The sequence below is a fragment of the Solenopsis invicta genome, chromosome 13, assembly GCF_016802725.1.
Source record: "Solenopsis invicta isolate M01_SB chromosome 13, UNIL_Sinv_3.0, whole genome shotgun sequence".
Classification (NCBI taxonomy): domain Eukaryota; kingdom Metazoa; phylum Arthropoda; class Insecta; order Hymenoptera; family Formicidae; genus Solenopsis; species Solenopsis invicta.
In genome coordinates this window covers 12,695,956-12,712,435 of record NC_052676.1, presented here as the reverse complement: position 1 = coordinate 12,712,435, position 16,480 = coordinate 12,695,956, and the positions used below count along the sequence as shown (strand labels likewise).

The 16,480-nt window shown below is 32.4% G+C and overlaps 2 protein-coding genes across 2 annotated transcripts; one reads left to right on the top strand and one right to left on the bottom strand.

Annotated features, from left to right (window-relative positions):
- Positions 1-8,118: 8,118 nt before the first annotated feature.
- Positions 8,119-11,050, bottom strand: LOC120359394 (nucleolar complex protein 3 homolog). The gene is made up of 4 exons (XM_039456716.1): positions 10,534-11,050; positions 10,156-10,464; positions 9,991-10,088; positions 8,119-9,578 (listed from the first exon to the last, which is right to left on the bottom strand). The coding sequence occupies exons 2-4, from the start codon at positions 10,402-10,404 to the stop codon at positions 9,434-9,436; spliced, it is 492 nt and encodes a 163-aa protein (XP_039312650.1). The 5' UTR covers positions 10,405-10,464; positions 10,534-11,050; the 3' UTR covers positions 8,119-9,433.
- Positions 11,051-11,349: 299 nt separating this feature from the next.
- LOC120359395 (nucleolar complex protein 3 homolog) lies at positions 11,350-13,910 on the top strand. Its single transcript, XM_039456717.1, has 4 exons — positions 11,350-11,495; positions 11,565-11,873; positions 11,941-12,038; positions 12,451-13,910. The coding sequence occupies exons 2-4, from the start codon at positions 11,625-11,627 to the stop codon at positions 12,593-12,595; spliced, it is 492 nt and encodes a 163-aa protein (XP_039312651.1). The 5' UTR covers positions 11,350-11,495; positions 11,565-11,624; the 3' UTR covers positions 12,596-13,910.
- Positions 13,911-16,480: the final 2,570 nt, after the last annotated feature.

The window sequence follows — 16,480 nt, the reverse complement described above, 5'->3', positions numbered from 1 at the left end:
TGCAGCAACGTTGCAATGTTGCAAATTGCAATGCAATATTACGGAGACATTGCAGAAACATAAATTAACAATATGCCTGCAACATCGCATGGCATATGCCAGTAATATTCCGGAAACATTGCAATATCATAATTTTTTAATAAAGAGAATATTCGCGTATAATAATATATTAATTTAACTCATCCATAATTATTCATCCGCATTTAACAAACTAAGGTCGGGCGACGTTACTAAATTTTCCGCTGAATCTCTACATTCCCTAAGAGTATAATCGTCCATATATCGACTGTAAGTCGACTCATCCAAGTCAGGCTTTCAAAGTTAACGGCAAATCAACTTTGCATAGACGTCTGCAGACATCCTTCAAATATTGACTCTAAGACTCTAGAAAAAAGCATGCGGTCCCGTGGTGCTGTATGCATCATAGTATTGTTAAGAAATATAAATATTTATCAATAAATGAAATAGGTCCATATATGAAGAAACCTCGATCTACAGCCCAATAAACCATTAATATTTTTTAATTGTTTTTTTAATAAAAATTTTTTTTTATTTAATTTAATTATTGTATTATTATATATTGATATATATTTTCTAATTGCATCTTACTTAAACAAATAACAGAAAAGTTATTCCAGATGCTATTCTGCATTTGCAAAATTAGTAAAAAAAAACTATAATTTTATATTTGTTTATATAAATATTGTAATATTGTGCTTTAATTATACATATTTCATTTTTTCGATAATGTATATTGACTTGATCTACCAGTTATATACACATATCAGCATAAAGTGTTCACAGGTCATCATGAGGAATCAGTTCGCAGCGATCACGGAGGTCAAGCAACGTTCACCGGAGTGGCGATTTGGATGGGTGACCGCTTTGGAATTTCCGAAAAAAAATTCCCAAGATTTTTTTTTGCGTAAAACGTTTTTTAAAATGTTACAAAAATATTGTTTTGTTTATTGGAATTATGTTGTGCAATAACATTTATGTAAATATTTTGGAAAAATTCATAGAATTAGAAAGTCCTAAAAGTTATTTTAAGACATCCATTGGACATCCACAGGATTAAATTTGATTATCCAAAGACATCCTGAGGATATCTGAATTACGATATCCTAGGGCTCTACATAGCGGACCTTCAGACATCCACAGGATATCCTTAAGACCTCTTAAGTTTATCTAAGCACATCCTCAGGATATTAGAAATCCCTTGACATACATCCGCAGGATATCCCTGGGATCAAGTTTTGTTATGTGGGATGATTTTCTTATAAAACATTTATAAAGAGTGGGTGCGTTCTGGCTTCTCTGCGTCCCTGCCTAGAAATCGTCCGAATAGTACTTTCTGAATTTTACGGCCAAAAGGTAGCGCGGAAAACGAGATAGGCGAGAGGGGAGTGGAGAGGAGGGTATCCGTAGAGATAACATCGCCGCTCGCTCCGTGTTTGCTACCGCTAGAGTCGGTATAAAGAGAGTTGCGACAATGTATGTGCCTAATGCTGATTGGCTCCGCCATTAAGGGGGAAATTTCCGGTCAGTTAGGTTAGGTAAATTAAATAGAGCTGTACACACCGAGTGCCTTGGACTGTCGTTTTATCTTTGTTGTTCACTGAATGCTAAACAAGGATAAAATGATATTCGGAAGAACTTGGTGTGTATTCCCGAACGCAGCCTAATCATCTTTGGTTGAAGAGTGTGTTTACGTGTTTCAGTTGATACAAACTCTTTTGCAACTTTTTTGCAAACTCTAGAAAGAATATTAATTCTGAAAAGAATATTAATTACACAAGTGTAATTTTTGTCAATATTTTTTTAAAGCCAAGAAGTTAACTATTTCTTAATAAATAATAAAAATAATGATATACAAATATAATCTCAAATTGTTTTAAAAATTTGTCTATTTTTTTATTTCTTATTGTTAACATTCTATTTATTATTACAAATATTATTGTCATTTTATATGTAGACTAATGAATAATATTAAAGAAAATATGTTAAATAGCCTTTCTGTACACATTGTTTAGTGAGATGGTACATTGTGCAGCAGAAGGATGTCAAAACACTTTAATGTAATAATTATTTTTTTATTAACATATAATTTTTCTTTTAACATTTTTTTTTTATATAACAATTTACGAGGAATTTAAGATGATTGAGTTAAATATTTGATCCTGGTACATTTATAAAAATAATTTTTTCTTAGCATAATCTTTCTGCTACATAAAATAAAAATCTCCTTAAAGTAATCTTTTTAAATTATATAATTCTAATTGTAAGTCGTAGAACTCAAAATGTAAAAAACTTATATATATTTAAAAAAAGTAATGATTATTTAAAGTTAAAATTATATTTCATTGTTATTGAGAGCTTTCCAGCAACAAAACATAGTCATACACTGTGTGATGCAGTATTACACAGTATCAACTTGTAAAACACTGCTTCTATCAAAGCTAAATGTATTCGACCTCTCATGAATAAATAATATCGATCATTTGACATGGTTTTCAAAATTGTGCAAAAATTAAGGTTAAGTATGTTCGCTGTATATAAAAAAACGGCTCTGTATGATTGTGTCAAAATTAGAAAGCATTGAATTGCATATACATTGTGTTACACAGTATTGCTTGCTCATATTTCGAAATTGCCGCTGTGTAGCTATATATTTTCCCCCTTAAAGGCGATTTCCGAGTAATTGTCGCAACTCTCTTTATACCAACTCTAGCTACCGCGATACTTTCTCTTTCTAACCGATGGTCTAAACAGAAGACGGACAGAAATCCATTATCCGTCTTTATTCAACTGATGCTTCATCTCTCACTCCTGCACATAGCACGGGAGAGAACCGTAAAAATGGATATAGCACCGCTGGGTACCATCTAAACGTGGATTTTACCGACGTGAAAAATGGACATTGGCTGTGTAGTTCAATGTCCATTTTTGTGAATCACAGAGGCCCTCTCAAAATAAGGTTGTATTTAAAATCGAAGCGTGTCCTCTCTCAGGTTCCTCTCTGGTATTTAGTTCAGTGGCTGCGAGTTGCGAGTTGCAGGTTGCAGCACCGGGCACAGAACATATACAGGGTGACTCAGAATAACCCGTTGTCTTTCAAGGGACGTAATCCTGGTCGAATTCTAAGACGATTTTTTCTTTGCCAAAAATTTGTCAGACGCTTAGATTTTGAAATATCACCCGATTAAGTTAGCGTATCACGGGTCGAATACAAATGGTACGCAGGGGCGGCGCATTCATCGTTACGCGCGGGTGTGGTGCCTGCTGCGCTCAACTAATACACACACAAGTCTTTCTCCCCTCTCACTCTCTCAGTCTCTCTCTCTCTCGTATCCAACTTCACCTCAACGGCGCACCAATTGAAACAACCGACAAGGTCACTAATCTCGGCATCTGTCTATCCAGCTCTCTCAGCTGGTCGGAACAAGTTCGCGGCACCTCGAGCCGCGTCAACGGCATCCTTTGGCGGCTAAAAGCTTTCTCCGGCTGCCTCTCCTTGCGCCTCCGTACTCAGCTCGTCACGGCTCTCATCTTCCCCGTCTTTGACTACTGCGCGGCCCTCTTTACAGATTTAACAGGGCAACAAAAATTAAAGCTAAGACGCCTAATGAATTCATGCGTTCGGTTCATTTTCAATCTTCGCAAGGATGAGCACATTTCGGGGTACTACGAGAGGCTGGGGTGGCTCAGCTCTGACGACAGGAGGGAGTATCTCACATGTTGCCTCCTATTTTCAATCATCCTTAATTCGTCTCCCTCCTATCTCTTAGAAAATTTCCGTCCTCTTCACCGCCCTCTCTCACACTTGCGCTCCTCCCCCTCCTCATCCCTCGATCTCGCCATCCCCTTCTGCCGCACCTCCACCTACCAACGTTCCTTTCATTCGACCGCATGCTCTCTTTGGAACAATCTCCCTCCTGCCGTCAGGGAGACTGCCTCAGCTAGCGCCTTTAAGCGCTCGCTCTTCGGCTATTTATTGAGCCGCGGTCGCGCTATAATCCCTCCCCCCCCCCGCCTGGCACATAGCGCTCCTCAGCTTCACTCACTACAAACAATACAATCACCGTTATGTTATTTCATTTGTTTTGTTTGTTATTATAGAATTATTATATAGTTTAGTTATCTCAGTTATCTCAGTTATATCTACTTCTTCTTTGCAGCTTAGTTTTCTCCTGCAATTTCGTTTGTTCTTAGTTCGTAAGTGATATTATTGTTACTCTCTACGTTTCTCTGTACTTCTGTGCGTCCTTAGAGGGCCTGCCCTAGGACAGAATAAATGCTTATTCATCCATTCATTCATTCTCTGTCTCTCTGTCTTTCTCTCTCTCTCTCTCTCTCTCTCTCTCTCTGTCACATCACAATGCTAGCTTTAACTTAAAAATGTAATTAATTTTTTACTTAATTTTAATGATTTTAATAAGAGAAGTGCCAGGAAATTCTTTATACAGTCGAAGAATCGAACAAAGAATTGCACGAAATCTAGATATTTAATTACATTTAATAAATTATGTCATTGCAAGTATTCAAACAAATATTTATTAAAATTTAATAACTTTTTTTCTCAGTGTAGAATCTCTTGATATAAAAAAATAATTTTAATAAAATGAATAGAAAAATATTTTTCAATAAATTTTTAATATTATTAAAAACAATATTAATCACTATTTTACTTTTAAATTGCCGCGTTTTAACTTCTGTTCGACCAATCACGCATTCATATTCGATCATAACGTATCCCATAAAAACAGTCGGCTCTTTCCTGTTGTCGAGTAAACACGTGTTGTCTGTTCGTCGCGCGTAAACACGGGTTTTATCGAGCTACATATTTTCGCATGCCGAATGACTAATAATTATTTACAGTGATCGTTACTCGAAGTGATCGTTAATTAGTTACTCAAGTTTTATTGATCAAGTGAATAAATTGTGTATTATGATATTAAAATGATAATTTACGAGAGGATTAAGGAAACTTTGGTCTGTCTCATTGTGGAGACAACTAATTGATCGCTGTACAGAATAATACGTAAATAAGTGCACGTCCAAACTTGTTTATGCAAGCACGCGCGCACGTGCGTTTGCTTTCTCTCTCTCTCTCCCTCCCCTCCCCCTCTCACTCACTGTAACAAAAAAAGTACTACTGTTTCTAAAAACTCGAGATGTAAATACTTTTGTAGATTTTGTGCAATTCTTTGTTCAATTCTTTGACTGTACACAGAATTTCCTGGCACTTCTCTTATTAAAATCATTAAAATTAACATAAAAATTAATTACATTTTTAAGTTAAAGCTAGCATTGTGATGCGATAGAGAGAGAGAGAGCGAGAGAGAGAGAGAGAGAGAGAGAGAGAGAGAAAGTGAGAAAGGAGAAATACTTGTGTTGTATCAGTTGAGCGCAACAGGCACTTCACGACACACCCGCACGTAACGGTGAGTGTGCCGCCCCTGCGTACCATCTGTATTCGACCCTTGATACGCTAACTTAATCGGCTGATATTTTAAAATCTAAGCGTCTGACAAATTTTTGGCAAAGGAAAAATCGTTTTAGAATTATATGAATAATTCGACCAGGAATACGTCCCTTAAAAGACAACGGGTTATTCTGAATCACCCTGTATAAAGAGAAATGTCAATTCCGTGTTAAAGAAAGGGAAACAGGCGACTGCCACGATCCTAGTGGGGTGGCACGTGTACTACACATGGAATTGATCTCATGTGGTAACTTACCAGTAATCTTGTACTTATTATTAAAGATATTAGACGAGTTTTATAATACATCGATTGATCAATCGCATTAAGCGCAAATAGAGCTTTTATAGATGTTCCACTTGCGCCTAATGTGATTGATCAACCGATGAATTAAAAAACTCGCTCATTATGGATGTATGAACATTCTTTTGCAAAGTTTTTAAGTCAATAGGTAATTAATACAATAAAACAAAGACAAATGAAATAATAAAAGGCACTTTTATTTTCCTTATATGTATATATAACGATTTAGTAACGACTAGCATGTAAATACGGTAACAATATTAAATTCTTAAAATTCTTACAGATATAACTTACTTCTAAACACTATTTAGAAATTTTGTAAAAAAAAATATTAAAAAAACATCATAGGAACATTGACTGCTAAGCGCATAGAATACTAACATTGATAATATTAGCACCTTTCAAAACTGTACTTATAATATATAGTAAAAGAAACCAAATTATTATAAAGTTTCTTGTCACTAAACGAAAATAATAAATGTGACAAGGACAATAAAAATAAAAACAATTTTTATTAGTTGCCTAAATAATATCACTATTTGTGCAACTTTTTTGGTATTGCAAATTATTTAAATAAATAACACTATGCTACCATAAAATGTTTAACTTTACCAAAATGGCCAGAACTGAATTGCTGTGGTTTTTTTTTAAGTTTATCTTTAACATACTTAAATAATAAAAATGATAAACTTTTGTCAACTATTATTTTATCACATCTGTGAAATGAGCAAAAAGTACTCACATAGTTCTTGAAAAATGTATCTTTAAAGATTAATTCCAGTTTGTTCTTATGAACAAACGTTTATATCACAAAATTTGTATAATTTATCGTGGAGATTTTGTACTAGTATAATTACTTTATTGCTTGGATACGTCAGAGCATCGACAGTAGGAGAGTATTCTTTGAATGTCGTGAACAAATGATGTGGTAATTTTTCTGTAGCGAATAAATCGACTCGACATTGCGAACAATTGTCGGGAATGAGAATTTTTTTTTAAATATAACCGGATACGTAACTAAGAGCTTGATCAGCATCAGTGTTAAATTTTTCTGCCCACTCGGGAATGCAATCAATTATATTTTCAAAATTTTTATTTTCATCATCTTTATTTTTTTTAGAATTAATTGTGACATTTTTTATAAAATTACAAAAACTGCACACATTTTCAGTGTAATCGTCTTTACAATTTGCGGTTTTTGTAATTGGTCCTGAAAGATTATTTAATACTACAGTTTTCAACGCAGCTATAAACTAATGGCATGTAGGAGCAGTATTCGAAATTCCGTGCTGTCGAATTTGACAAAATAAATTTTCTATGGAATCCTGGTTGAGGTTCCTTAAATTTAAATATTTTAAACCGACCGTTTGTAAAGAATTCCATAATGTAATAATAGATCTTATGCTTCCCAACCTTTAACGAATTGATATGTGTTTGTAACGTTTTTTCCCGTAACTTTATCAAATAACTCCCATTTTGGTATTTGCAATAAAACTTTATTCCATAAATCTAAATGAGGCGAGTCATCTTGCAAACAGCAGTTGTAAATTTTCCTGTGTTTTGGTAATGTGGTCCACCCATTTAATGAATCGAAAAGATTATCAATGAGTTCAACAAATTCTGCCGTTTGTAATGCTTCTGCTGGAAACATATCATTCATGTTGCTAACTGACCAAACGTTAATTGCATTTGCAACACTTCGGCTCAATTGGCGTGCAGCTACTCGTACCTTCATTTTTAAATATGAATCCTTAAAGTTAAAGTCGCTTTCTTTCAATTTATATAGCAATTTAAATGTAAATTGTTGATCTATTTTAAAAGCATTATAAATATATGTAAATTTAGCAGTTTTATGTGTATTAAATTTTATATCCGATCGGAGTAAGGCATTACGTGTGTTCTTCAATAAATGCGGAACATCAAAGATTATTACAATTCCTTCAGATCGAACCATGAACGTGTATGATGTTTGTCTGACGTTATTTTCTTGGCTCAATTCTAACAAGGCTCTTCGTTGAGTTGAGCCTTGATCACAAATAGTAGCCTTGATTTTAACGCCAATATCTTGTAGCTGTTCAATTATATGTTTTATTAGAAATTTGAGATTATTGCAGGATATGTTATTTGCTGTAAAATAATAAGCTAGCACTTGTTTCCATGATTTGCGTATACCACGAATCATGAAAACAAGTGCATGATTAGCTCCATTCACAGTTCGTCCCAATTCAGCTAAATCCTCGTAACCACTAATGATTTGTTTGTGAGCTTCATAATGATAACCTTTGTTCAAAGACATTTCGTCAAAAATTAGTGAAGCATATCTATTTCGTTCGTGCATTTCGTCTATTTTAATTTTTAATTGATCCAAAAGGACTTTGTTTATTCCTGTTTCAAATGGAATTTGAGATAAAATGCGTTGCAGACTACGCGGAGATGGCAGCTCAAAATGTTCACTAGAACGTAGAAACTTGTACAGACGAGGACCACGTTTATACATTGACAAAGCAAACGCTTTATCCTGTTCTGTCCATCGTTTTCCGGAATTTTTACGTGAAGCATTCACTAATTGTGAATTAATGAATGCTTTGATAACATCATTTAATAGTGTATTAATGCAATCGAAAACATTATTATCGTTTTTTTTTTCAAAGTTGCTAATGCGTTTTTTGTATCTGACATTCTTTTCTTCATTTTAGACAGTTTTACTGAAATACCGCGTTTAATTTCATACATGCGTTTGTATCGTTCTGACTCTGTTTCTGAAGAAATTCCTGTTTTTAATCGTGAATTTTCGTTTCTTTGTTCACAATTTTCGTCATTATTGTTTGGACAAGTGTTATCTGGGCAATTATTTTCTTTGTTAACAGAACATGAATTTCCATTTTTGCAACTTTCCTGATCACATATACACATTGTCTCTTCTTCACATTCTTCCTCACCATTTAAAAATTCTATAGAATTAGCATCTTTACTATTATTAATGACAAGACATGACTGAGCAACATTATTAAATGTATTAGTATCATATGAACAGGATGGATGAACAGGAGTTTCTTAACAAACAGTATCAGAATTTACATCGCTGTTAAACGAATTTGTATTAACGGCAGATACATTAGCATCACGTAACGGGCGACATGAATTCACGTTTTCATTAGTTGTTGGAGGCAAAATTTGAACAGGAATTAAATTATTCGATTTTTCACTTTTTTTCGGTATCACGTTTGGATTTAACAAATGCTTTGTAAAGTTAACAAAATCTACTGTTCGAAAATGGTCTTCACAAATACGCATGTTCTCAGAGTTTACATTAATGTCAATGCCACAAATCAGTTTCCATTTAACACAAAGATCGTGATTTTTCGGAAATTTAAAAAGATGCTTGTTTATTGACTTTATCGACATTCGCGTTGTAAAAATTACCACATTCGGGAAATTTACAAGAATATTTCTTTCGAGGAGCCATTTTATAATTGTATTAAAAAAAGTGAATATGTTAAATTTTGAAATTTTTCTTGTAAATTTCCTACTCACGATAGTATCCAAGAAATCAGTAAAAAGCATTATTAAACTAACTTACATTAATTTAATATCACAGCTTCAGTCTTTTACATATTGCTTTTTTCTTCGGTAAAGTTCCCATCTTCCTATCGTAAGCACGTAAATCGTCCCTCATCGCTCGAATTATAATTAACTAGTACTTTTTTAGCGAGCAACATCTTTGGAATAGGTATAACAGGCTTAAATGCTACACCCGCAGGATCATACTCCATGTAAAGCTCCTCTGGTGATCTAAAATTATAAATATAAAAATATACAATATTTGGATAATATAAAAAGATTTGATACAACTATCTAATAATTGTATATATTATAAATCATTTGTTAGTGAAGATATTTTAGTACATTTTAATATATAGTTTTTTTTAATTAAAGTGAATTTAAAATAAATTATTTATATTATTTATTTAGCAATAATGTTTATTAAGAGGAGGTAATGTATATTATACTACTATCTTATATAAAAAATTAATTAAATAAATTATAGAATAATCTATAATTTAAATTTTGAAAATAATTGAGAATATTAAATGGTAATAATAATAATAATAATAATAATAAAGTTAGTAATATTTTAAATTTTCTAAGAAAAATATAATAATTTATAGGTTAATCATAATTGTTGAACAAAATTCGTACTTACAATTTTGCAATTTCAGTTGCCGAACTATCTTCGCCGCTCATAGGTGTAGTATACGCTATATTTTTAGCAAATTGCCTTACTACTCTGTGATAGTAACGCTGTAAAAACAATTATAGTGTCATCTGTCGTTCATCAAAAAAAAGGATTATTGTAAAGTTGAAGTACCTGTAAAGCAACAAGCTCGTACAATGCGGTGCAGTGAGCGTTGCAATAATCTGGTCCTTCAATTTCGCTCTGGTAATGACCTCCATTGACGCAATCGGTATCCAATAAAACATAAGCCGCTTTCCCAAGTTGCATCACTTGTTTAATAATATCAGTTCCTAAAGCCGCCTTATGCTGCGATTGCAATGCTAGTGTATTTATTCTTTTTACAAAAGCTGTCATTCGCGTCTGAGTGAATGAGAATTTCATCCCAAGTTACATCTTGGTACTACATCTTGGTAAAAATTTATATTAGTACAGTGCGCAAATCTGGAAATTATAAATGAGACATTGTAAAATAAAAATAAGATACGAGTGAAAATATATAAAATGCATTACTTGGCTAATCTTTCCAGATACACAGACAACATTTCAGATTTCTGAAGTATATAGTAAATAACTACGCCCATATTTCTGTAAGAATTTTGTCTGTTTATTTTCTTCAGCTTTTGTCTCGAGCATCTCTTTCTTCACTTTCTCTACATGTTTGATGTTTTTTCTCTCGCGTCGTTTATTCTGCTTTTTTTTCGCTGATGACTGAGAATTTTCGACAAAACACGTAGTTCTTTTTCGCTGATAAATAAGAATCTGTAGCAACGTCTGCAGCACGGTCTCGGTTTCTGAATGTGTCCTCCCACAGTATACTTTCAATATTATATTACATCAGTAAAAATAACAGAACATATATAAAGATAAAAATTTTTGCAACGGAACGGACAGTCATGTTCGACGTTCGACACAACATCCAACCCATAACCATAAAATTGCTCGTGTTTAATCGGCCCCTATCGCTCAATTTTGACATGCGCGCGCAACTTTTATCCCCAAACTCGGTTGGCAATGGTCATGTGATCGTCAGCCATGATGTTTCCATATTTAAGAACCTAGTGTGATCCCAGTGTGTCGAACGTCGAACATGACTGTTCGTTCCGTTGCAAAAATTTTTATCTTTATATATGTTCTTTGATTTTTACTGATGTAATATAATATTGAAAGTATACTGTGGGAGGACACATTCAGAAACCGAGACCGTGCTGCAGACGTTGCTACAGATTCTTATTTATCAGCGAAAAAGAACTACGTGTTTTGTCGAAAATTCTCAGTCATCAGCGAAAAAAAAGCAGAATAAACGACGCGAGAGAAAAAACATCAAACATGTAGAGAAAGTGAAGAAAGAGATGCTCGAGACAAAAGCTGAAGAAAATAAACAGACAAAATTCTTACAGAAATATGGGCGTAGTTATTTACTATATACTTCAGAAATCTGAAATGTTGTCTGTGTATCTGGAAAGATTAGCCAAGTAATGCATTTTATATATTTTCACTCGTATCTTATTTTTATTTTACAATGTCTCATTTATAATTTCCAGATTTGCGCACTGTACTAATATAAATTTTTACCAAGATGTAGTACCAAGATGTAACTTGGGATGAAATTCTCATTCACTCAGACGCGAATGACAGCTTTTGTAAAAAGAATAAATACACTAGCATTGCAATCGCAGCATAAGGCGGCTTTAGGAACTGATATTATTAAACAAGTGATGCAACTTGGGAAAGCGGCTTATGTTTTATTGGATACCGATTGCGTCAATGGAGGTCATTACCAGAGCGAAATTGAAGGACCAGATTATTGCAACGCTCACTGCACCGCATTGTACGAGCTTGTTGCTTTACAGGTACTTCAACTTTACAATAATCCTTTTTTTTGATGAACGACAGATGACACTATAATTGTTTTTACAGCGTTACTATCACAGAGTAGTAAGGCAATTTGCTAAAAATATAGCGTATACTACACCTATGAGCGGCGAAGATAGTTCGGCAACTGAAATTGCAAAATTGTAAGTACGAATTTTGTTCAACAATTATGATTAACCTATAAATTATTATATTTTTCTTAGAAAATTTAAAATATTACTAACTTTATTATTATTATTATTATTATTATTACCATTTAATATTCTCAATTATTTTCAAAATTTAAATTATAGATTATTCTATAATTTATTTAATTAATTTTTTATATAAGATAGTAGTATAATATACATTACCTCCTCTTAATAAACATTATTGCTAAATAAATAATATAAATAATTTATTTTAAATTCACTTTAATTAAAAAAAACTATATATTAAAATGTACTAAAATATCTTCACTAACAAATGATTTATAATATATACAATTATTAGATAGTTGTATCAAATCTTTTTATATTATCCAAATATTGTATATTTTTATATTTATAATTTTAGATCACCAGAGGAGCTTTACATGGAGTATGATCCTGCGGGTGTAGCATTTAAGCCTGTTATACCTATTCCAAAGATGTTGCTCGCTAAAAAAGTACTAGTTAATTATAATTCGAGCGATGAGGGACGATTTACGTGCTTACGATAGGAAGATGGGAACTTTACCGAAGAAAAAAGCAATATGTAAAAGACTGAAGCTGTGATATTAAATTAATGTAAGTTAGTTTAATAATGCTTTTTACTGATTTCTTGGATACTATCGTGAGTAGGAAATTTACAAGAAAAATTTCAAAATTTAACATATTCACTTTTTTTAATACAATTATAAAATGGCTCCTCGAAAGAAATATTCTTGTAAATTTCCCGAATGTGGTAATTTTTACAACGCGAATGTCGATAAAGTCAATAAACAAGCATCTTTTTAAATTTCCGAAAAATCACGATCTTTGTGTTAAATGGAAACTGATTTGTGGCATTGACATTAATGTAAACTCTGAGAACATGCGTATTTGTGAAGACCATTTTCGAACAGTAGATTTTGTTAACTTTACAAAGCATTTGTTAAATCCAAACGTGATACCGAAAAAAAGTGAAAAATCGAATAATTTAATTCCTGTTCAAATTTTGCCTCCAACAACTAATGAAAACGTGAATTCATGTCGCCCGTTACGTGATGCTAATGTATCTGCCGTTAATACAAATTCGTTTAACAGCGATGTAAATTCTGATACTGTTTGTTAAGAAACTCCTGTTCATCCATCCTGTTCATATGATACTAATACATTTAATAATGTTGCTCAGTCATGTCTTGTCATTAATAATAGTAAAGATGCTAATTCTATAGAATTTTTAAATGGTGAGGAAGAATGTGAAGAAGAGACAATGTGTATATGTGATCAGGAAAGTTGCAAAAATGGAAATTCATGTTCTGTTAACAAAGAAAATAATTGCCCAGATAACACTTGTCCAAACAATAATGACGAAAATTGTGAACAAAGAAACGAAAATTCACGATTAAAAACAGGAATTTCTTCAGAAACAGAGTCAGAACGATACAAACGCATGTATGAAATTAAACGCGGTATTTCAGTAAAACTGTCTAAAATGAAGAAAAGAATGTCAGATACAAAAAACGCATTAGCAACTTTGAAAAAAAAAACGATAATAATGTTTTCGATTGCATTAATACACTATTAAATGATGTTATCAAAGCATTCATTAATTCACAATTAGTGAATGCTTCACGTAAAAATTCCGGAAAACGATGGACAGAACAGGATAAAGCGTTTGCTTTGTCAATGTATAAACGTGGTCCTCGTCTGTACAAGTTTCTACGTTCTAGTGAACATTTTGAGCTGCCATCTCCGCGTAGTCTGCAACGCATTTTATCTCAAATTCCATTTGAAACAGGAATAAACAAAGTCCTTTTGGATCAATTAAAAATTAAAATAGACGAAATGCACGAACGAAATAGATATGCTTCACTAATTTTTGACGAAATGTCTTTGAACAAAGGTTATCATTATGAAGCTCACAAACAAATCATTAGTGGTTACGAGGATTTAGCTGAATTGGGACGAACTGTGAATGGAGCTAATCATGCACTTGTTTTCATGATTCGTGGTATACGCAAATCATGGAAACAAGTGCTAGCTTATTATTTTACAGCAAATAACATATCCTGCAATAATCTCAAATTTCTAATAAAACATATAATTGAACAGCTACAAGATATTGGCGTTAAAATCAAGGCTACTATTTGTGATCAAGGCTCAACTCAACGAAGAGCCTTGTTAGAATTGAGCCAAGAAAATAACGTCAGACAAACATCATACACGTTCATGGTTCGATCTGAAGGAATTGTAATAATCTTTGATGTTCCGCATTTATTGAAGAACACACGTAATGCCTTACTCCGATCGGATATAAAATTTAATACACATAAAACTGCTAAATTTACATATATTTATAATGCTTTTAAAATAGATCAACAATTTACATTTAAATTGCTATATAAATTGAAAGAAAGCGACTTTAACTTTAAGGATTCATATTTAAAAATGAAGGTACGAGTAGCTGCACGCCAATTGAGCCGAAGTGTTGCAAATGCAATTAACGTTTGGTCAGTTAGCAACATGAATGATATGTTTCCAGCAGAAGCATTACAAACGGCAGAATTTGTTGAACTCATTGATAATCTTTTCGATTCATTAAATGGGTGGACCACATTACCAAAACACAGGAAAATTTACAACTGCTGTTTGCAAGATGACTCGCCTCATTTAGATTTATGGAATAAAGTTTTATTGCAAATACCAAAATGGGAGTTATTTGATAAAGTTACGGGAAAAAACGTTACAAACACATATCAATTCGTTAAAGGTTGGGAAGCATAAGATCTATTATTACATTATGGAATTCTTTACAAACGGTCGGTTTAAAATATTTAAATTTAAGGAACCTCAACCAGGATTCCATAGAAAATTTATTTTGTCAAATTCGACAGCACGGAATTTCGAATACTGCTCCTACATGCCATTAGTTTATAGCTGCGTTGAAAACTGTAGTATTAAATAATCTTTCAGGACCAATTACAAAAACCGCAAATTGTAAAGACGATTACACTGAAAATGTGTGCAGTTTTTGTAATTTTATAAAAAATGTCACAATTAATTCTAAAAAAAATAAAGATGATGAAAATAAAAATTTTGAAAATATAATTGATTGCATTCCCGAGTGGGCAGAAAAATTTAACACTGATGCTGATCAAGCTCTTAGTTACGTATCCGGTTATATTTAAAAAAAAATTCTCATTCCCGACAATTGTTCGCAATGTCGAGTCGATTTATTCGCTACAGAAAAATTACCACATCATTTGTTCACGACATTCAAAGAATACTCTCCTACTGTCGATGCTCTGACGTATCCAAGCAATAAAGTAATTATACTAGTACAAAATCTCCACGATAAATTATACAAATTTTGTGATATAAACGTTTGTTCATAAGAACAAACTGGAATTAATCTTTAAAGATACATTTTTCAAGAACTATGTGAGTACTTTTTGCTCATTTCACAGATGTGATAAAATAATAGTTGACAAAAGTTTATCATTTTTATTATTTAAGTATGTTAAAGATAAACTTAAAAAAAAACCACAGCAATTCAGTTCTGGCCATTTTGGTAAAGTTAAACATTTTATGGTAGCATAGTGTTATTTATTTAAATAATTTGCAATACCAAAAAAGTTGCACAAATAGTGATATTATTTAGGCAACTAATAAAAATTGTTTTTATTTTTATTGTCCTTGTCACATTTATTATTTTCGTTTAGTGACAAGAAACTTTATAATAATTTGGTTTCTTTTACTATATATTATAAGTACAGTTTTGAAAGGTGCTAATATTATTAATGTTAATATTCTATGCGCTTAGCAGTCAATGTTCCTATGATGTTTTTTTAATATTTTTTTTTACAAAATTTCTAAATAATGTTTAGAAATAAGTTATATCTGTAAGAATTTTAAGAATTTAATATTGTTACCGTATTTACATGTTAGTCGTTACTAAATCGTTATATATACATATAAGGAAAAAAAAAGTGCCTTTTATTATTCATTTGTCTTTGTTTTATTGTATTTATTGACCTATTGGCTTAAAAACTTTGCAAAAGAATGTTCATACATCCATAATGAGCGAGTTTTTTAATTCATCGGTTGATCAATCACATTAGGCGCAAATGCAACATCTATAAAAGCTCTATTTGCACATAATGCGATTGATCAATCGATGTATTATAAAACTCGTCTAATATCTTTAATAATAAGTACATCCAAGGACTTTGATTCTGTCAATGAGGATATTTTCCAAATTGAGAAGTTGCTATCTTTTTACATACTTACAGTTCATGATTAATGTAACTACCAATAAGCTCTAGTCGTTTCATTAATCATGAACTGCAAATATGTAGAAAGTGGTGACTTCTCAGTTTGAAAAATTTTCCCCTGGACAGAATCAAAGTCCTTGGGTGTAC

What these genes read in the sequence shown, in the direction of transcription:
- LOC120359394 (XM_039456716.1), bottom strand. Translation starts at nt 10,404, where the DNA reads ATGAAATTCTCATTCACTCAGACGCGAATGACAGCTTTTGTAAAAAGA. An exon ending in ACGAGCTTGTTGCTTTACAG is followed by an intron (nt 10,089 to 10,155) that starts GTACTTCAACTT and finishes TTGTTTTTACAG; the next exon opens with CGTTACTATCACAGAGTAGT. An exon ending in GCAACTGAAATTGCAAAATT is followed by an intron (nt 9,579 to 9,990) that starts GTAAGTACGAAT and finishes TTATAATTTTAG; the next exon opens with ATCACCAGAGGAGCTTTACA.
- LOC120359395 (XM_039456717.1), top strand. Translation starts at nt 11,625, where the DNA reads ATGAAATTCTCATTCACTCAGACGCGAATGACAGCTTTTGTAAAAAGA. An exon ending in ACGAGCTTGTTGCTTTACAG is followed by an intron (nt 11,874 to 11,940) that starts GTACTTCAACTT and finishes TTGTTTTTACAG; the next exon opens with CGTTACTATCACAGAGTAGT. An exon ending in GCAACTGAAATTGCAAAATT is followed by an intron (nt 12,039 to 12,450) that starts GTAAGTACGAAT and finishes TTATAATTTTAG; the next exon opens with ATCACCAGAGGAGCTTTACA.